This window comes from Schistocerca americana, chromosome 3 (assembly GCF_021461395.2).
Source record: "Schistocerca americana isolate TAMUIC-IGC-003095 chromosome 3, iqSchAmer2.1, whole genome shotgun sequence".
NCBI classification, from domain to species: Eukaryota; Metazoa; Arthropoda; class Insecta; order Orthoptera; family Acrididae; genus Schistocerca; species Schistocerca americana.
The window spans coordinates 851,891,189-851,914,391 of NC_060121.1; the positions used below are offsets into that span (position 1 = coordinate 851,891,189).

The 23,203-nt window shown below is 41.9% G+C and overlaps 1 protein-coding gene across 1 annotated transcript in view; it reads left to right on the forward strand.

The window, feature by feature from the left end:
- Nucleotides 1-23,203, forward strand: part of LOC124606437 (serine/threonine-protein phosphatase rdgC) — a 1,241,896-nt gene that overhangs the window by 1,162,402 nt on the left and 56,291 nt on the right. The window contains exon 13 of the mRNA XM_047138419.1: nucleotides 13,628-13,712. Within this exon, the coding sequence (XP_046994375.1) occupies nucleotides 13,628-13,712 (85 nt within the window). The remainder of the gene's footprint in view (nucleotides 1-13,627; nucleotides 13,713-23,203) is intronic.

Below are 23,203 nucleotides of genomic sequence, written 5' to 3' on the forward strand. Positions count from 1 at the left end.
TTATTTATATACTTCTCGAAATACTTTCTTAAAGATCCATTTTTGAAAGAAAAAGGTTGTGGGTCAAAAACTTCCTTACGTAGTCTTTCTTGTACTCCCTTATTCCAGTATTTGTGCAAGAAAGCTCGTTCAAATTGGTCATAATCTTGACACTAATCAGATGCTTCTGACGCCCACATCGATCCATCTCCATGTCTGATTCCAGCAACGTACATAATTTTTTGTTGCTCAGTCCACATTCACGGCAATATCCCTTTAAATTGCTTGATAAATACCACGGGATTGATCGACTTCCTTTCGAGAATAAATATCTGGAATTGACGATATTTAAGCATTTTTTCTTCATTCACAGTCACAGGTTTATTCTGATGGCTACTTCGCGGTGAATGATAATCTCGATAATTTGTTTCTGGTTGATTACGTGAATATGCCCCAATACATGGATATTGTTGCATGGATTCGGTTTCACTGGTTTCATCAGGAATAATGTCTGCTTTTGATAAACTGCAAGTAGTATGTGCCCCTCTAGTATTAACTAGATCCTGCTGGCATGCTTTTAATGTATTTTCTATCTTTGCTTTCCAGGCAGGAAATTCATCTCCTATATTCTCCTTAATCTCTTTAACTTCTGCTTTAAGTTGTTCTTGTGCAGTTACGTTGTTAACTTGCACGTTAGAAACCGTTTCTTTCAAGGTTTTGTCAACATAATTTCGCTCTGTCTCGGTTTGCTCCTTCGCCCAATCTTCAATGTCCTTAGAGAATGCGACCTTATGTTCATTGTAAAGTTTCTCTATGTGTTTCTCGCCTTCGAGACTGATAGTATCTGTCCTCCGAGTAAGCTCAACGACAGCTTGCTCGCTATCGTGCTTAATTGTATTCACGTCCTGCGCAATAGTGTTCTGTACATGAATAACTTCTTGCACTTGATGATTTAGTCTATCTTGACGGCATAAGATGTCTTTGTATTTGTTTGTTAATTCCTGATACTGTTGTTCTTGTGTAACTATGAGTTGTGCCTGACTGGCAATCAAGTGACGCTGCTTTGTTTCCAAACTCTGGAATTTTTCAGTAATCTTATCATTTATTTCTTTTAGTTTATCAGATTGCTCCTGAGCCAAATTAAATTGCGCACTCTCCAATGCCTGGAATCTACGATTCATATCGTTTGCAAACGTGGATAGTGTGGTTTCCATTGCTTTAATCCCTTGCGTTATAACAGTCAAACTTGACATCAGCTGGGATAACAAATCGGTATTCTCAGCAATTGACGATTGCACTTGGCTTAATGAGGATTGTACCGACACAATTTTCGGTACAGTCATTTCGTTTTCGCACGTGTCTGTGTCAGAGGTGAAATTCATGTTGTTTGTTGGTTGCTGTGTATTTCTTTGGACTTCTTTCGACTTATGAATGTCGGCACTAGCAACCGTTTGTGTCGACGGCGTGAGCGCATTAATTACTGCTGGTTGCTCAGCCGTAATCGACATATTGCTAACTACGACGGTATTAAATCCTGTGGCACTAGTTGACGATGCATTCACACTATTCAATTCATTTTGTGGCATTGTGATGCGTGCTTGCTTATTGGCTTTGAACATAGATCTAGTTATCACCATGTAAATAAGCAATTGACAGTTTCTCCGCTAAGTAAGTCCTACGAAAGTGACTATTAAATTTTACACACGCAAAAAACGTTAATGTCCTAATGCTGTTAATGTACACTTTACAATGTGACACAAACACAGAACATAGATAACACACCAAATATTGTCTTACTATATCTACTGAAATACTGGAATTCTAGTAAAAGTAATGTAGCAACACTATTTATACTTGGAATATTAATACGTGCAAGGTCACTACAATGCATAAATGCTCAAGAAAGCTAGTAATTCAAATGTTCTGGCCTTTTCGAAGTTTCTGCTCGGCTGCTGGGACGGCGTACTCGTTCTCTTCACAAGATACTTCCGGACGTTCCGTTAGCATAAAACTTACAAAGGACCATAATGTAGTTACTCTATAAAACTAGACATATACACACACAATGAAACATTAATTACTAAATTACTAACATAGTTATATTGCAGGTTCACTATCAGTGTTGTATCAGGATCATGTCCTGTCTAACGGTAGACATATATAAAGACTCCTTTGAAAAAAAAGAAAAAAATTTTTTTTTACCACTACTACTACTCGGCTATTTACTGTTCAGCTCTACAGGACCTTTATACTGAAATGTTTCCCCACACCACCTTGTATTGTCTTTCTATGTGTGTGAGTAACTGTATGTTCACTGTTGGAGGTAAATACATACAGCGTACACAGGGCGATGTGTGAAACTGGTAGCGATTACACGCGTACGCTGTCGTAGAAATCTGCTCCAGATGCTGCAGATACCGTGTTGAGCTGAAAGTGGTAACCAATGTACAGAGAAATATTCTTCGGGGCTCTGTTGCATAGCAATCAGATTGCTTTCAGTTCTGAGAAATGTCCAGGTACAGTTGTTGATTTGAATGATCCATGAAGTGACTTCTTTGCCGAAGAAAACATCGAACTATTTCACTAGAACTGAACGCTCCCGTCGGAACTGTTCTCAAGCTGGTGTTTATTAGTAAATCACAATAGAAGTATATCGCTGGGTCTATAATAACACCCACCTTCTTGAAATGAACAATATTTTATTGTTCTATTAACTGATTTCCTTCCATATACACATATATTTTACAATGTGAATCCAAACCTCGCAATGGCGTCGATTTTTACATCGCAAGTATGGCTCTCTTCTAGTAAAATTTTTACTCTTAAGGAGAACAAAAGCTCTATCTCCTAAAAATAATTATGTGAGCGCTGACCGCCACAGAGTAATAAACAATATCTTTGTCTCTCTCACTCTCTCTCTCTCACTCTCTCTCTCTCTCGCACTGTCACAGCAAGTTACGCTGCATGATACATCATAAAGCGTGTATTCGACATCTCCATACTGGCGTATCACCCGGCGCGATGGTATGGGGTGCCATTGATTACACGTCTCGGTCACCTCTTGTTCGCATTGACAGCACTTTGAACAGTGGACGTTACATTTCAAATGTGTTACGCTCCGTGGCTCTACCTTTCATTCGATCCCTCCGAAACACTATATATCAGCACGATAATGCACGGCCGCATGTTGCAGGTCCTGTACGGGCCTTTCCGGATACAGAAAATGTTCGACTGCTGCCCTGGCCAGCACATTCTCCAGACCTGTCACCAATTAAAAACGTGTGGTCAATGGTGGCCGAGCAACTGGCTCATCACAATACGCCAGTCACTACTCTTGACGAACTGTGGTATCGTGTTGAAGCTTCATGGGCAGCTGTACCTGTACACGCCATCCAAGCTCTGTTTGACTCAATGTCCAGGCGTATCAAGGTCATTATTACGGCCAGAGGTGGTTGTTCTGGCTACTGATTTCTCAGAATCTATGCACCCAAATTGCGTGAAAATATAATCACATGTCAGTTCTACTATAATATATTTGTCCAATGAATACCCGTTTATCATTTGCATTTCTTGTTGGTGTAGCAATTTTAATGGCTGGTAGTGTATTTCGGTATCCTGCATCGCAGTCCTGTGACAGCGGAAAAATCATTTGTGTACACAGTATTTCACCAAAACGTAGCTGTACATTGCACAAAAGTACGCACTCTTATGATGTAGTCTATTGCTTTTAAATGTATCTCATTGAAATATTTAGTTAAGTTCCTTTTTGTGAAATCGTAGGCAAACATTTAACTATACGTTACAAGACGAAATTGACAGATCGAAATTTAGCCTGTCATGAAATAAAACCTATTGAGTAGATGAAAAGTCGTAATAAATGAGAATTAATTAACATATCTCAGTGGTGCTATTCGCAAAAATTCACAATAACGGCACACTAATTTTTTACTTTACTTACCTTATTAACAGGTTTCCGAAAGAGTTCATGAATAACAGCCGCTTCTGGGTTAACATTTATGCTTTCCGATGTACAATCTTCGTAACTTGTAATGGGTGCTATCGACAGGGAATGTCAACTTGATTCCATATTTTTAGAATTCCGGAAGGCTTTCGACACCGTTCCTCAGAAGCGTTTTCTAATCAAACTGCCTCAGTTGTGCAACTCGATTCGTGATTTCCTGTCAGAAAAGTAACAGTTCGTAGTAATAGACTGAAAGTCATCGAGTAAAACAGAAGTAATGTCCGGCGTTCCCCAAGGAAGTTTTACAGGCCCTCTATTGCTCCTGATCTATATTAACGACATATGTAGGATACAATCTAAGTTGCCGTCTTAGGTTGTTTGCCGATGATGCTGTCATTTACAGTCTTTTAATGTCATCAGATGACCAAAACTAACTGAAAAATGAATTAGATATCTGTATGGTGCTAAAAGTGATAGTTGATCCTGGGTAAAGAAAAGTGTGAAATTATTCAAATGAGTACTAAAAGATATCTGCTAAATTTCGACTAATTGATAAGTCACACAAATCTGAAGGCTGTAAATTCATCTGAATACTTAGGGATTACAATTACAAGTAACCTAGGGTTGGAAAGATCACGTAGATAATGTTGTGGGTAGAGCAAATCAAGGACTGCGATTCATTGGCAGAACACTTAGAAGGTGCAACAGGTCTACTAAAGAGACTGCTTGCACCACGCTTGTCCGTATTCTGCAGTATTTCTGTGCGGTGTGGGATCCGCATCAGGTGGGACTGACGGATGACATCGAGAAAGTTCAAGGAGGGGAAGCTCGTTTTGTATTATCGTGAAATATGGGAGATAGTGCCACAGACATGATACGTGAATTGGAGTAGCAATCATTAAAACAAAGGCATTTTTTGTTACGACTGGATCTTCTCATGAAATTTCAATCACAAGTTTTCCCCTCCGATTGCGAAAACATTCTGTCGACATACACCTACATAGGGAGAAATGATCATCACCATAAAATAAGGGAATTCAGGGGTCACACAGAAAAATTCAAGTGCTCGTTTCTCCCGCGCACCGTTCGAGAGTGGAACGGTAGACAGCCAACTTGAATGTGGTTCATTAAACCCTCTGCCAGGCACTTTACTGTGAATAGCAGATTAATTACGTAGTGTAGATGAACCTATGTCATTTGCTTGATGGATAACTGAAAACTATCGAATCCGTCATGCGGTTGTCTATATTCTTTCTGTAAGAAATATGTTCTCAATCAGTTTCATGCTGGATCATGCATTTCGTTCCATTCGATTATAAATTTCATGGTCACACACCCATCTCTTCTCCGGTGTCCACATCGCTGACCAGTCGGTTTTTATAATGCACATCTTCTTGCAGACCCTTTGTCTTCCGTTTGTAAAAGACGATCCTACAAGTGTTTTTCTTCATATTATATATTTTTCAGTATTTGAATAGCCCGCGGATCTATTCAGAAACTTCATTTACTTCTCCAGTAGCTGGCTTCTTATTTCTGATCGGAGACCAATTCTCACAACCAAGGAACATCAGAGCGATTGGCATCATATTGTTTTCAACTATGTGTCTTTTCGTATTGCATCTCATTAGCCACACGGCAGCTGGAACTTTTCTTCTCAAGTCTTAAGCATGATCGTAGGATAATAATCATAGCTAAAAAGTTAAATTTGCTGACCTGCTCAGTTAAACAGTTGTGAATTACAATCTTTAAACAGATTAGATCACCCTCGTGAACCAGCACTTAAGATTTATTGAAGGGTTTCTCTAGGTTGCTGCTGCTTTGTAATGGCTACCAGGTCGTGTTGTTGAGTGTGAATAAAGTGTGGCCCTCATAAAATACGACACTATTTACAATTGTATTAGTAATTATAAAATTGTTTGTCGCTTATCCAGATTTTTATAACTACGTCAATAAATGTATTAAAGAGATTCAGAGATAAGTAGCACCCTTTCTCACCCCCTGGCTTATGACTGCATTTTGGTTTCATTTTACATAAATTTCAAAAGATTTGTCCCTTGTCCCTTAAGTGTTGGACATAAAATTAATTTAAGAAACCATTCACTCCTCTGTATATAAAGGAGACCACAGACCTCTTCCACTGTTTGAGAGCACTCTCAGATTACACTAAGGATCACTAACGTACCATACATTATCTCTTCCTGTACGTGGAAAGTATTTCGTCTTACAAACGATATCGAGGAATTCTTTTTATCTGTTTACTCTTCCTTCTTCAGCTGAAAGTGGTACCCATGAACATTTTTCGTATTAGGACATTTACTGTGCTGATACTGTTTTCAGTATTAGCGGATTTACAATGCGCAACGAAATTAAACGGTGACTTTTCGAAACTGCATATTTGCCTTTCGTTCCGATAATTGTCTTTCGCTCCGAAACATAAGTATAAAATTCGGCACGAAGGTGCCTACAACTTCCTCTGTAATGGTGCACAGGCATGGCGCCCTGTGATGTTACTCACGGGCTCCATGACGCTTCAGAAACAGACCAGAAGTTTATGTGAGCTGTTAGGTGGGTTAATTACGAGAGCTGTTCTGAAAGTCAGAAACGATAGGTCGCGAAATGGAAACCACAGTAATGGTTAACTACACCTTCCAGCTACTCCTCTCCACAGTCGCCGCTCAGACTTAGCTATCTGTAGTAGTAATGTACAACTTTTCAATTCCCTGATTATAGAAGACAGCCGCCAATGCTTTTTGACCATTTTGTACTCTGGACTGCAGCTCCTTGAGTGTGTCAAAATATTGTCTTCATATCCAGCGCTTCATTTGCGCAGAGAAGCACCTCAGGGGTAGCCAATTACGGGCTGCGGGTGATCAAACACTTCCAATCGAAAACGCTGCAGGAGCATCTTAATTGTCCCTGCAGAGTGCGGCCGAGAATTGTCGTGTAGAACGATCCACATGACAGTTATGTTCTGTGGATTGCATAGCTTCAGGCGAAATCTTTCACCAGGGCCTCATACTTGGCTGGAGACGCTAATTTCTAGCCATCTTTACATTCTCACTGTGACCTCAGAATGAAACGAGGGACGTGATGCGATTGAAGGGCGTACTAGACGCAGTGCACAATGCATCTGTGCAAAGCTTCATCAGATTTTCACTGTATTTTCCATTTCGCGAGCGACCGTTCCCCACTTTCCGCTGAACCCTTGTCCATCACGTGGACACCAGAAGCCACGAAATGTCTGCCCAACGCCACCACGGACGTGCCACACGATGGGGAGGACGTCACACCTTGCCTTACCCACATTTCATCGCTTCTGTTCACGTCAGTACGGTGGAGGCCAGAACCACGACACCCAACATTGAAATTACGCGTTTTTCTTGTGAGTGGCGGAGGATAACATTTTATATACACCGCCGCTCAGAATCGATACGAAAAGGCCTCAGGGGGTGCCATAAATGGCGTGAAGGAAACCACCCCTTTCCCTGAGACGTTGATTCCCACACATTTCACGCTCGACAACGACAGTTCGCAGTGCGATGAGCAGCAGGACGATGTCCTTGACAACGTTCCATATTGCTGCCAGATCCTCGGTGTTTCATCTCATCGTTAGGCTGGAATCTATTGAATGGGATCTTATCCGCAGTTTTTGCTCCGGTATACAGGATGGAAACTCTAGGGACCGTTCAAAACCAATCGATGAAATTTGAATGTGATCCTAAGAAGAAAAGTGTTTTATGCTTCATCATCCTTCCATTTTCGCGCCGTCCTGTAGTGTAATCACGAGTGGGTACACCCCAGTTCGGCAGAACCCTCGGAGCCACCCAAGCATCTTTGCTGAGCTCGTTACCTGTCAGAAACATTCAGCCTCGCGATTTTCCTATCCATTCAGGGTTAGGCAATCCCTTTGACACCGTTAGATGAGGTTTGCCTGCCTTCAGGCGCTAGAGCAGCCCTAAGGCTGGATGTGTGTTCACACAGTTTCTGGCGGGTACAGGGTGACATTTATTGAACTATGTGAAAAAGAAACGTAAATTGCTTAGAAACTACGGCGTGGACACACTTTATTCAACATGTAACTATATCGGATTTAAGTTATGACGTGTTCGATATGCCTGCCATCATTGGCGGTGATGTGGCGCAGACTAATAGTCGCACAAAAAGGAGGCACCTGTGTTCAGATCCGGAGAATATGGCGACCAATGGAGGCCAATGCCAGCAGCCTCTGGTTACATCAGAGCCAGAATGCGATCGCCAAAGTGCTCCTCCAGGATATCAAACACTCTCGTTCTTCGATGGGGTCGAGCTCCGTCATGCATGAATCATATCTTGCAGAAATCAGGATCACTTTGGGCAATGGGGATGAAATTATCTTCCGAAATCTTTACGTACCATTAAATAGTCACTGTGCCATCAAGGAATTATCGCACCGATTATTCCGTGACTGGACATTGTACACCACACAATCAACCGTTGAGGATGAAGAGACCTCTCGATCACGAAATGCAGATTCACATTCTCCAAAATCCGCCAATTTTGCTTGTTGAGGAACCCATCCAAATGAAAGAAGGCTAAACCAAACCATGCGCATACTAATTCCAATCATTCTCCGCGGCCAGCCATGCAGTTTGAACTTCCTAATGCAAACAGTTCAGGAGTTACGACGATTTTATTTCATGTAGTTCAATAATCGTCACACTGTACGTTTGTAACGCTCTAGACAAAGGTGGTGGATGGCAACGAAGGTTGGCCGAACTGGAGTATCTTAAAGGGACTCTGTGTTTCTTTATTCACGGTAATGTTTATGTTGCACCCCTCGTACACTCCAGACGCATTACATCACATTTAGTGAGGCTGCAGCGTCCTTAAAGTATGGATGAAACACCCAGTTGTTGTATCCGTGTCGAACGTTATCAAATAACCCCTTTCCTGCTGAAAGGGGTGATTTCACTGACTCTCTTCATGCTATTCCCTGAGGTCTTTTCTTGTCGCTTCTGAGCCGCGGTGCTCCACCCATAAGAAAATTGTGTATTTCAACGCCAGTTGTGGCGGTTCGACCCCCATCACAGAAGCGTCAGGGGAAGGGGTGAAATGTGAGTACGATGGAATGTGACGACCTTCTCATTATGTGGCACGTCCACGGTGGCGTAGGAAAGAATTGTAGTCCAATTTGGTGGCAATGTGTCTAATTAACGCACCTTACAGCTCACTTGAAATTCTGGACCCTGGCTTCTTTTTTCTTTATTATTATTATTATTATTATTATTATTATTATTATGCATGTGTCGACACCTTGCTGTTTGAAGCGTCATCGTGCCCTAGGATGACGTAGCAGGGCGCCAAATGGCTTTTGCACCATTACAGAGGAAATTTTGTGACCCATTTGTGCCAAATTTCAAACTTCGTGGTGGGAGAAAATTACGGATTTTGAAAGAATGATTATTTAATTTTCTTGTACAGTGTTCCTCATAATTTTCTTTTGAAAGTCCCAGACTGCAGAACTCTTCGTACCTTCTTTTATACTCTAGCATCCCACTTTGTCACATGCGGCCACTTGTGTCCATAATTTTCACCCTATCTCTTTCCCTTTATGCTTAACCGAAGTCATTGTCTGCTCATGATTCGAATCCGTATCACCATCTGGTGCATCTGCGTATGACGGAAGTACTTATGATCCATTTTGCAATTAACTTTATTTCCTTAGTGGCCATAAGCTAACTTTCTGCTCATTCCTAACAGGATGTTAAAGAGACTAGCCGAAAACTAACGAAAATCACAGAGGTTATCATTCCTTCTCCTTGCCTCGGAATCTCTGACTCTCTTAATTAAAACACTTATGACGTTCCTCATGTTCCATTAATTCTAAATTTTGTAGCTTGTGACATATGCATCTAAGCCTAAACAATTGTGGCTTGTGTCTTAGGCATCTAAGCCTAATGAACTACTGGCTTCGTCTCTGTTCGCATAGAAATACTGGCCTACTTGGGACGCTCCTAGTGAATACAGTCGGCTGTTCACTTGTCAAATAGTTACAGTTTCAATACCTATTTCGTTTAGTCTGATCTGAGAACATGGTCTGCCAAGACCAGAAAGATTTTCTTTTACACATCACTACATTCATCTGTACTTCAATAAAACTGTTCCATCCATCTTTCACTCTCCTCGAATTTTATCGAATTTCTAGCCGGATTAAATCATTTCACTAGTCTACTTCAGTTAATGAATTGCAATTCTGTCACCGCCAATAGCGATTCGCAATTACTTGAGTAAGCAAATGTTCTAGCACACTGCTGTGACTCTCTAACATACTTTACGAGTAGCCTTTATGGAACTTGGACTTGCGCTTTACCAGCCAATAACGAGAATCGCTAAATCACAGTGACCTACCGTTACACGGATGGCAAACAACTATAATTAGTGTATCAGCTACAGATTACTAGCTGGTGTACACACCAGTTTTTGCCGACTGCGCACACTTCTTCGTAAAAACAGATTGCCTTTATGACAAGGCAGTACACTTGCATGCATAAACTTAATTACTAATACTTGTTGTGTAAATAAAACCGCCTTTCCCTGCAGCAAGAAAAGGAGGTTTTGTTAACAAAACAAGTATTTCTGTTCTTGCTGCGGATGATGGGTACGCAAACAAACTTAAATACTAAATTCCGCGTGACGTGTCATTACCAAGTAATATAGCTCGATGGAACTTGGACCATGCGTAGAATGAAGTGCTACATTATGGTACAGAAGGGAACTGAAATATGCTGAGAGGCGAACAGAAATGAAACCTTTATTCAAACGCAATAATTATACTGAAGTGAGCTTGATTACTCATGGAGCCCTGAACGTTACAAAACGCGAGATACAGATGTTATTAGTGTTTTTGATCACCACAGACAGCTGTGAATGCTCTGGAACGTGCTCCCTTGCTGAAAGTTGGTAAGGCGTTCTTGTGTAGGGTGTTCCATTCCTCCACCTGGATATTGGTTGGTGCATGTGGACGCACGTCTCCCCAACGCATCCCACACGTGCCGGGTGATGTTCAAGTCGAGGCAGGCCTACCAATCAATTCGCCGAATATCCTCTCATTCCAAGAAATCCTCCATACGCGCTGTTGGATGCGATCGTGTATTGTCATCCATAAAACACCGCTGGAAAGACTCACAAGAGAAAGTTGTAGTGTCAAAATAATGTTGACTAGTGAGTGTGCTGCGTTCATAGATTTGTAGGTCAGTACGTCCACGCAACACTATACCTCATCCTACTATAACACGTGGACCAGCAAAACTGACTCAGAAGCATTGTCGAACGTGATACTTTTGGTGGACCAGATGTTACGGTGAGTCTCCGAGTTACATGGCCGTACTGGTCCGCAGATCTCTGAACACGTTACACTTTCCGCTCAGTGTTGTCGTGACACTGTACTCCTTCCTCACCTGCGTCTTTTCAGGAGTGCATTCTGTCCTAATTTCATTTTTGTGGCTGATGGTGCGTGCTCGCATCGAACTACGCATTTCGAGGAGCTCGTAGAACGTGAGGATATTCCGCGAATAGGCTGAGCTGTCTGTTCGCCAGATTTACCGACTTAAATCCTATCTGGCAAGTGTGGGATGCGTTGGGGAGTCATTGCAACACGTCCACGAGTGCCGACGACCACGCAGCACTTGTAAAGCGCTGATGGAGGAATAGAATGCTCTACCATAATAGCAAGAAAGCAGGTCTTGACAGATGTGAAAATTACCGAACTATGAGCTTAATAAGTCACGGCAGCAGAATACTAACGCGAATTCTTTACAGACGAATGGAAAAAACTGGTGGAAGCCGATCTCGGGGAAGATCAGTTTGGATTCCGTAGAAATATTGGACACGTGAGGCAATACTGACTCTACGACTTATCTTAGAAGGTAGATTAAGGAAAGGCAAACCTACGTATCTAGCAATTGTAGACTTAGAGAAAGCTTTTGACAATGTTGACTGGAATACTCTCTTTCAAATTCTGAAGGTGGCAGGGGTAAAATACAGGGAGCGAAAGGCTATTTACAATTTGTACAGAAACCAGATGGCAGTCATAAAAGTGGCGGGGCTTGAAAGGTAAGCAGCGGTTGGGAAGGGAATGAGACAGGATTGTAGCCTCTCCCCGATGTTATTCAATCTGTATATTGAGCAAGCATTAATAGAAACAAAAAAAATTCGGAATAGGTATTAAAATTCATGGAGAAGAAATAAAAAGTTTGAAGTTTGTCGATGACATTGTAATTCTGTCAGAGACAGCAAAGGACCTGGAACAGCAGTTGAACGGAATGGACAGTGAGGTGAAAGGAGGATATAAGATGAATATTAACAAAAGCAAAACGAGGATAATGGAATGTAGTCGAATTAAGTCGGGTGATGCTGAGGGAATTTGATTAGGAGATGAGACACTTAAAGTAGTAGATGAGTTTGGCTATTTGGGGAGCAAAAAACTGATGATGGCCGAAGTAGAGAGGATATAAGATGTAGACTGGCAATGGAAAGCATCTCAAAAGAAGAGAAATTTGTTAACATCGAGTATAGATTTAAGTGTCAGGAAGTCGTTTCTGAAAGTATTTGTATGGAGTGCAGCTGTGTATGGAAGTGAAACAAGGACGATAAATAGTTTAGACAAGAAGAGAATAGAAGCTATCGAAATGTGGTGCTACAGAAGAATACTGAAGATTAGCTGGATAGATCACATAACTAATGAGGAGGTATTGAATAGAATTAGGCAGAAGAGCAGTTTGTGGTACAACTTGACTAGAAGAAGGGATCGGTTGGTAGAACGTGTTCTGAGGTATCAAGGGATCACCAATTTAATATTGGAGAGCAGCGTGGAGGGTAAAAATTGTAGAGGGAGACCAAGAGATGAATACAATAAGCAGATTCAGAAGGATGTAGGTTTCAGTAGGTACTGGGAGATGAAGAAGCTTGCACAGGATAGAGTAGCATGGAGAGCTGCGTCAAACCAGTCTCAGGACTGAAGACCACAACAACAACAACCACCATAATAGCTCCTTACCAACCTCGTGGCCAGCGTGGGAGCACGGTTCTGAGTATGCATATCCGTCCCTGGTGATCACACACCCTATTATGAATCATGTCCCGCTGTTTTAACGTTTAGTGGACCATCATGAATCGCGGTGACTTCCGTGTAATTATAGTATTTGTTATTTCTGTTCCTCTTATTGGCTCACTGCGTATTTCCTTTTAGGTTGCTTTCTCTACTTCACTGTAGCAGTTCTTTCTACTTGGAAAACTTAATCGACGTATGTTACTTGGTAGAGTTACGTGAAGCGAAAGTTACTTTCGTCCCTGAAATTGATAAACCTATGCTTTCCGCTTAACAGTCTATCTACGAAATCTCAACCTAATGATGAAATATATGAAACAAAGCACAGCGGAACAGGGTTCTGTTGATAGAAATGGGCTCTCGTAACAAGCTCAAATCTGGAAGATCCTTTACTGAGAAATGGAAATAATTCCGTCATTAAATTGATTAACAAAGACATAAGTAATTTTATTCGGATGCATTGGACTGACTTCCTTAATCAGAGCACTAATTTTACTCTATAAATAAGATGATAGCCATTCAAAACAGTACTGTCATAATATTCACTATGAAGTTCATTTTCTTGCTTACTAATTTTGTCATGTTCTTACTTTTCTTTTCAGACCGAGACAACGGTGGCTGAAACGCTGTATAGAAACAAATCAAGCTTGGAAGCCATCTTCAGGATAATAGACAAAGACAATTCAGGTATGTGGAGAATCGAAACACAGTCTTGCTTTCTTTGTGATTTCCCCTCCAGTATATAGTATGTTTATAATGCAACTTTCGCTACTTGAGCCATGATAGACAGAAGACTATTTACTGTGTAGGTACCAAACAGAATAGGAATTATCTTAATACTGTGCACTGCAGGATGTGCATTGCTAGTAGTGTTAGTATGATGACTATCCGTTGGGACGGACATTCGTACGGCGACGCAGTGTTGAATTGTGTGCATTCAAGTTGCAGTAGGCATGGGTGGGACAATGTGAGCAGGGCTTTACTTGTAAAGTTGTTTTATCAAAACAAGAGCAATAGTGTTGCAGCGCTTTGCGAGTATCGATGCATTGAAGGAATACGGAGAGTTCCTACTTCCGCATCGAGGTTGAAGAACGCGATTCGAAAGTTCGAATTACTGGGAATTACTCCTGAGGGAGACCGACGTTCAATTGCGTCAGAGGGAGTTGAAGAAGTTGTTGTGGGCATGGCTGAGAATGCTGGACGCAATGTGCGATTTTCACATGGTGCACGAACTGTTTCACGAACAGCTGAACATTACGTGCTCCAACGTTTGAAAATGACTGGGAACAATTTTAAAACGGTGTCTCTAGTGCGGTTCCCAGCTGTCGTGGATGCAGATAATCGTCATATTGAGTAGCTTTTGTAACGTGGAACATGACGATGGTACCCAGTTAGGAAATTTTACCCTATAATGTGGAAATTAAAATGCGTTTCTCTCAGTGGTTTATCCGTTACGTCTTTACCGCATATCTTTAAAAATGTTTCCATAAAGAGTCATTGTCCTACGTTCACTCATTTTTCTTGGGGGATCTCTCAAGTAGCGAATGCGCGAGCTTAATCGTGAAATTCGTGTGAACTTGTGTTAGTTCCTTTAGATTTGAGACGTGTAAGCCTAAACCTTGCGTTTACGTACAGTAATGAAAGGCAGAAAGCAGTCACACCATTATAATTTGGTTCATTTACGTACCAAGTAACAATTCTCTTTTTTGGTTACTCATGTGTATTGGCGGTAATGGCTATCAAGTCTAGTCTCTGAACATGTAACGGTTCCCCAGCTTTTCCATTCGAACTTTCATCGTTCAAAATTTATTTTTGCTAACCCAAGACACCATTACTCTGTCGACTAAGACACTCCAAGGAAAAAAAGGCAGAAACACTCACCACAAATGAATCATGCGAGTGGGGGAGAAATCGGTAGATGTGATTTACGTGTACAAACAAACAAATTATTACACTTTCAGAAAAATCGAAGGATTTCTTCAAGATAAAGAATTCACAGATTTAGCCAGTCAGTAACGCATGTGTCCACCTTTGTGCCTTACACAAGCAGTTATTGGGTTTGGCATTTATTGACGGAGTTACCAAATTCTGTCCGATTGGGGAATTAGATCGTCAATATGCCGAGCTGGTTCGATGGCCCTGACCGTTACGCTCCAAACATTCTCAATTGGAGAGAGATACAGTGACGTTGCTGGCCGAGGTCGGGTTTTGCAAGCACGACAACCAGGAGCGATGATTTCAGTTGCCATCTATTTTCATAGCAGGACTGCTCTAAATGTCATCCGCTGCGCCTTTGCAACACAGCGATACGTCGACGATATTCTACGCTACGCTCCATTTTGTTGCTGTTGAAGAAAAGCCTTCCCGCAAACGGCGGGAGTTTATATTGCTTGTCTTCGTAGTTGTCAAACCCTATCTTGGCCAGCAAGGTCTCCATATCTCTCCCCATCTGAGAACGTTTGGAGCATTGCGGACATAATTTGCGCGAGGTCCCTCAGGACAACACCCAACAACTCTATCAATCAATGACAAGCCGAATAATTGCTTGCATACGGGCGATTGTTGGACTGACGCATTATTGACTTTCTCAGTTTGTAGAACTGTTTCTCTCAAATAGAATTATTTTTTCTGAAATCGTTATCATTTTTCGTCTGTATATTTACGTCACGTCTCCCGATTTCCGTCCCAACTGGGTAATTTCTTTGTGGTGCGGTCTTTTTTTGTCTTAAAGTATATACTACGCACAAGGATAATGTTTAATGTGACAACATTTAATACTTAACATCGTAGTGCTCTAGGTTGTAAAGGAAATCCGCTGTTAGCGTGCAATAGAAAGAGAGTAACAATGCAACTCCGTATCTTTCGACCCACGTATCTCGGTACAACACGACGTTTCGTGAACCAGAACACAATCCACAATTTTACAATCCAACCGATAGCGTACTTTGAACTACGAGAACTTAGTATAGGGCTATACTAGTCTTTGATATTGTTTCTACCGCAGCTTCTCGTAAGCTCAGCATTATGTGTAGTAACTACTGACATTCTGTCGGTGATCCACGTTCAAAGTGATCTACGTACTTGAATATACAGGGTGTTTCAAAAATGACCGGTATATTTGAAACGGCAATAAAAACTAAACGAGCAGCGATAGAAATACACCGTTTGTTGCAATATGCTTGGGACAACAGTACATTTTCAGGCGGACAAACTTTCGAAATTACAGTAGTTACAATTTTCAACAACAGATGGCGCTGCAAGTGATGTGAAAGATATAGAAGACAACGCAGTCTGTGGGTGCGCCATTCTGTACGTCGTCTTTCTGCTGTAAGCGTGTGCTGTTCACAACGTGCAAGTGTGCTGTAGACAACATGGTTTATTCCTTAGAACAAAGGATTTTTCTGGTGTTGGAATTCCACCGCCTAGAACACAGTGTTGTTGCAACAAGAAGAAGTTTTCAACGGAGGTTTAATGTAATCAAAGGACCGAAAAGCGATACAATAAAGGATCTGTTTGAAAAATTTCAACGGACTGGGAACGTGACGGATGAACGTGCTGGAAAGGTAGGGCGACCGCGTACGGCAACCACAGAGGGCAACGCGCAGCTAGTGCAGCAGGTGATCCAACAGCGGCCTCGGGTTTCCGTTCGCCGTGTTGCAGCTGCGGTCCAAATGACGCCAACGTCCACGTATCGTCTCATGCGCCAGAGTTTACACCTCTATCCATACAAAATTCAAACGCGGCAACCCCTCAGCGCCGCTACCATTGCTGCACGAGAGACATTCGCTAACGATATAGTGCACAGGATTGATGACGGCGATTTGCATGTGGGCAGCATTTGGTTCACTGACAAAGCTTATTTTTACCTGGACGGCTTCGTCAATAAACAGAACTGGAGCATATGGGGAACCGAAAAGCCCCATGTTGCAGTCCCATCGTCCCTGCATCCTCAAAAAGTACTGGTCTGGGCCGCCATTTCTTCCAAAGGAATCATTGGCCCATTTTTCAGATCCGAAACGATTACTGCATCACGCTATCTGGACATTCTTCGTGAATTTGTGGCGGTACAAACTGCCTTAGACGACACTGCGAACACCTCATGGTTTATGCAAGATGGTGTCCGGTCACATCGCACGGCCGACGTCTTTAATTTCCTGAATGAATATTTCGATGATCGTGTGATTGCTTTAGGCTATCTGAAACATACAGGAGGCGGCGTGGATTGGCCTCCCTATTCGCCAGACATGAACCCCTGTGACTTCTTTCTGTGGGGACACTTGAAAGACCAGGTGTACCGCCAGAATCCAGAAACAATTGAACAGCTGAAGCAGTACATCTCATCTGCATGTGAAGCCATTCCGCCAGACACGTTGTCAAAGGTTTCGGGTAATTTCATTCAGAGACTACGCCATATTATTGCTACGCATGGTGGATATGTGGAAAATATCGTACTATAGAGTTTCCCAGACCGCAGCGCCATCCGTTGTTGAAAATTGTAACTACTGTAATTTCGAAACTTTGTCTGCCTGAAAATGTACTGTTGTCCCAAGCATATTGCAACAAACGGTGTATTTCCATCGCTGCTCGTTAATTTTTATTGCCGTTTCAAATATACCGGTCATTTTTGAAACACCCTGTATAACAGCTGTAACTATTAAATTAAAGTCCTTGCATTGTGCAAATTGCTCATGAATGTCCAATAAGACAGACTTTCTAGTTATCGTAAGTATTAGACAACGGTTGTATCTCTGACTCATTGAGCCTTAAAAGAAAACACAGGTATGTTTCGAACCGGCTTTACCATAAATTGCTGTTGATGCATTGTTGAAATTGTTACACTTTCAACCTTTCGTTTACCATTTACTCTGTATAATCCAGTTTAAGTTAGTACTAAATAGGCTTCACTACCATCTGTTTTGAAATTGCTACCAAACTGGACAAAGATATATCAGTAACAAAGTCGGAGATATAATCCAACCTATCATCTTTTCCTTAGTGTATTGCATGGGATCTTTTCTTTAACTTTAAGTATTGTGTATGTCTTTATACATTTCAAGATGCAATTTAAGTTTAGTTATGTTTTCTTGTATAGGGAAAATTGTTTACTTCTTTGCTTCATTATCTACTAGGAAGATAAATATCGTAACACAGTTAGCCTTTTAATGATAGTTTGCTGTTGTCTTTCATCACTTGGAACATTGCACAATACTTTACTTATTACTTTGTAGATTATTATTTTCCCTTCTATGTATTTATTTTACTATGAACTTAAGGTCCTTTCAGTGAAACAGAACATTAGATGAGATGAAATCCTAAGCTGTAAAAAACCATTTTTCTTTTTTCTTTTCTTTATGACCCAAGAGGCTCTGCTAAGAAGAACTTGTCTCTTATTCAAGACGTTTTGTTCGAGAATCCAACTTCCCAAAGAGACTAAAGTAATTCAACCTATTCAAAAATAAAAAGCTACAGTTACCGCTATTTTATACTTGTGAAAACAAAGCTCAGTCTTTTCAGGCTTTGGCGTCTATGCACATAAAATCACTATAATGTTGGCGTAGACTCGGTCACTCGACAACTGCTTATTTTAAGAGAGTAATGGCGCTGTTCGTGCTTTAGTTAACAGCTTCTTCTGTAACCAACTTTTATTATTCATTCGGGGCTTGATCTCGTTCTCTGTTGGGGCAAATCAAAACTGAACTCACCACTATTACGCCTTTTTAATAACAAGATAGTGGGTACTACTAAACAATAAGCTTGCCTCTGAGTTGACGTAATGTACTCAAGCCCACTCTTAGCATCTAACTAAAACACCAGAAACGACTCAACTGCCTTAGACTGTTCTGATCAGTATTACTATTTCTCTCCTAAGCAGCCAAACCAGAAAAAAGCCGATTCCTAAATCAATCATCAATACTAGACAATAATGCTTCCATTGACGTCTTAACAAACCTATAATGTGTACTTAAATCCCACAAAAACGACCGCTTTACGCCCGCCATTTATTGCTCTGAAAAAGATCAGTATTTTTCGCTATACAACATTCGTCGCTGAACCCCTAACACCAACACGAAACTAGCCCAGAGTCAACTAGACAGCTGACTTACCTACCACGACTGTCTACGGAAGGATCAGCTCCATCGTCCAGTTATCCAAACTGGTACCACCTGTTTTAGTCAAACTGGCACCGTTAATTAAGGTCATGTAAAAACCATATTGAACCATTGAAAAGAATAAGTGAACAACGTCATTACTTAAGTAAGGCCAGCCGCTGTGACCGAGCGATTCTAGGCGCCTCAGTCTTGAGTCGCGCTGCTGCTACGATCGCAGGTTCGAATCCTGCCTCGGGCACGGATATGTGTGCTGTCCTTAGGTTAGTTAGGTTTAAATAGTTCAAAGTCTAGAGGACTGATGACCTGAGATGTTAAGTCCCAAAGTCCCATAGTGCTTAGAGCCAGTTATTTACTTACGTAAACAATTAGTTATTTATATGTCCGAACTGTCGGATGATGTTTCTGATGGCCAGACTGATCTCGCTGCTGACACTCTGGTGTACTGTACTCTGCCTGGTCGGAGAAATGTTATCCATTACCAGACATTGGTCCCAAAGCACATCACCTACCTACAACAACATTCTTTTGCATACACGAAATCAATAACACAGTACAAAAAATACACATGATTATCTATCTAAAGGATGATACATAATAAATTTAGGTGGTTCATTTGCACCTGATGGGCCACATGAAGTATTTCACCTCACAGCCCCCACTTTGTGACCCACTAGTTCCTGCTCCTTAATATACGTACCGTATAGTCTTCACACACACACATTAAATTTTAATAAGCCTAAAGATTCTTTATACTAACATTAAATATTGGCAAACCTATTACATTAATATTTGGTATTATATGGCCTGTACCAGTTATAGTACACTTTAAAGTTATATTTCTGCTGATAAGCTTTTCAATCGGTAAGTTGTTCTGTCACCTCGGTCACCACTTGCAACGGTTCCATGGTTTTTCTGGTCGGACTTCGATAGTTCAAAGTTTTTTTCTTTTCGATTAAGCCAAGACACCATTGATCTATCCACTAGGATTTTGTGCACTGTTTCTGACAATGTTAAGATCTTGATGGCGTCTCATTACAATTTTTAAACTGATTCAGTTACTTAGCCTACATGTTTTGACGTTAGGAAACGGCAAAGAAAAGATAATCCCACGAAATAAAATAAGAGTGCGCATCATCCGTTTTCAAAGCTGTCACCTCGACAGCTCTGTCAGACTGGGGCTGTCTACCTGCTGACTTCATGTATCACCGTGAAAGATCCCTCCGTAGGGACAAACCTCAATAAATGCTTCTCAGTTTAGCCACGACTCCGTAGCAAGCTCAATGCAACTGCTCGCTCCTCCCCACTCGAGACTCCATAAGTTAACTCTTTCCTCGATTACCTTAATGAATCGATGCGTAGGACATCCTCCTACCTGTTCTCCGTACGTATCTTGGTGTAGTCGTTAAAGCAATGTTGTGGCACATTAGATTCATCTGACTGTGTAAGCAGGCGACCTGTATGTCTTAGCAGTGGAATGGCTAGTATACATGTAATAAATCCCGAGATGCCATTACAGTGCGTTTATTAGTGAACGCCGTAAAGCAGTTTGCAGTTAAATAACTGAAATTGCTCTTTACAAAAAAGTAGTGAAATTCTAAAGCATGTTGAAGGTAACTATCACAGAGAACAAACTCGGATTACAGCCTATTGCTAACTGACGAGACTGGTGCGCAGCATGTATGTCATTCATACATCGTACACCTTCGTAACTGTTCGTATGTGATCAGTAGCTGAATTATTTTAATTTGTTTGCTAATTTACTTGGCTTACTGCGTAGTATTACTCAAGTATTAAATATTTAATGATTCAAGGCTCCACCTAACGCTGACCTCGCCAGAAGTGAATCTTAACAAATAATGGGTAATACAGCAAAGGGTCAGTGTCGTACCAGAACGTGTGTTCCCCGTTGATAGATAGCATAGTGTGATTCTTTGTCATGGCGCACTGACCTCTCCCTACTATTCTGACTCATTACCTCGCCATCTGGTACATCCGTCACCTATACTTGCATGGGAAACAGCTTCTCACTCGGAGGTGCTGTATTCTGCAGCACTGCTTAAGGTAGCAAATCACAACGAGCCGACGAAAGTCATGAAATAGCGATATGCGTACGTAAAATGGCAGTAATATCGCGTACACAAGATATAAAAGGACAGTGCCTTGGTGCAGCAGTCATTTGTACTCGTGTAATTGTTGTGAGAAGGTTTCCCACGTTCGAATGACTGCGCAACGGGAATTAACAGATTTCCAAAGCGGAAAGGTTAGTTGAAGATAGACAAAAAAAAAAAAAATGGCTCTGAGCACTATGGGACTTAACATCTGAGGTCATCAGTCCCCTAGAACTTAGAACTACTTAAACCTAACGAACCTAAGGACATCACACACATCCATTCCCGAGGCAGGATTCGAACCTGCGGCCGTAGCAGTCCCGCGGTTCCGGACTGTAGCGCCTAGAACCGCACGGCCACCGCGAAGATAGACACATTGGGCATTCCATTTCGGGAATCGTTAAGGAATTCGACACTGTGAGATCCACAGCGTCAAAAGTAAACAGAGAATAGCTAATTTTAGGCGCTACCTCTCACCCCGTACAACGCAGTGGCCGACTTTCTTCACTTAACGACCGACAGCAGTAGAGTTTACACAGAGGTATCGGTGCTTAGGATCAAGTAACAGGGCGTGGAATAGCCGCAGAAATCAGTGTAGGATGAATGACGAACGTATCCATTAGGACAGTGTGGCGATCAATTCATCCTAATCAGCCAACTGCTGTTGAGCGGGAGGGCCGGGCCACATAATCAACATTCACAGCTTATAACCACAACACTTATTAAACTTTCTTTTGGTAAAATAAAATTTTGTCTTTAAAATTTTTGTGATAAGGTAACTTAGCAAAAAATCCTTACAAGCACGAGCAACCACCCTATTCAAAGCACAGCATTAATCTTTAAACGAGCAATAAGTGACTCGCAAGTTAATTAAATTATGGACACAGTAAAGGTCTCAAAAGGAGACTACAATAATGAGATAAACTTTAACCATTAATAGATATCATACTTTTTTTTAACACAAAATAAAATTCAAGCACATACGCCCTTTTGTGACACATTTTCAAAACAGGTGACGTCTCATAGGCACGGGCTAATTAAAGTAGCAGAAGGGGGGCCCACTGGACCTTGACCAGAGGCGGCTAGACCCAGAACCCACAAAAAGCGGGCGAGCTGGACAGGGTGCCGCACCGAGTACACTATAACAAACAAATCTTCTATGAAATCCTTTACAGGTCCAAATCAGGGCCGCACGATTCGATTCGGGTAATGTGGCCGAGTCCAGTTCCCATACTACAAGCCAGGTTCGGTCTTGCAAACGTGCCAAACACACCACAACCTCTGCGTCGTGCCCCAGCCTGCTCAACCTTGCTCGCCTCCGATTCTCACGCGCCGCGCGGCTCTCCAGCTGTCCTTCTCTAGCGCCACACGCCCGTCGCGGCCGAAAGCTACGTCAAACGGCCGAGCCCAAAGATCACACTATGCCGACCCGATCGATCAATCGATACGAGCCGGCACGGCTCAGACTGTGCGTCGAAAACTTGGCGTTAATGGGCTATGGTAGCAGACGTCCAACACGAGTGCCTTTGCTAAGAGCACGACATCGCCTGCAGAATCTCTCTTGGGCTCGTGTCCATGTTGGTTGAACCCTAGATGACTGGAAAACGGTGTCCTGGTAAGAGCTGATGCTAGGATTCTATTGTGCTGCAAACCCCACGAAGCCACGGACCTAAGTTGTTCAAATGGCTCTGAGCAACATGGCACTTAACATCTGTGGCCATCAGTCCCCTAGAGCTTAGAACTACTTAAACCTAACTAACCTAAGGAAATCACACACATTCATGCCCGGGGCAGGATTCGAACCTGCAACCGTAGCGGTCACGCGGTTCCAAACTGAAGCGCCTAGAACCGCTCGGCCACACCGACTGGCGGACCTAAGTTGTCCGTCAACAAGGTACTGAGCAAGGTGGTGGTGGCTCCATAACGGCGTGGGCTGTTTTTACATGGAATGGACTGGGAA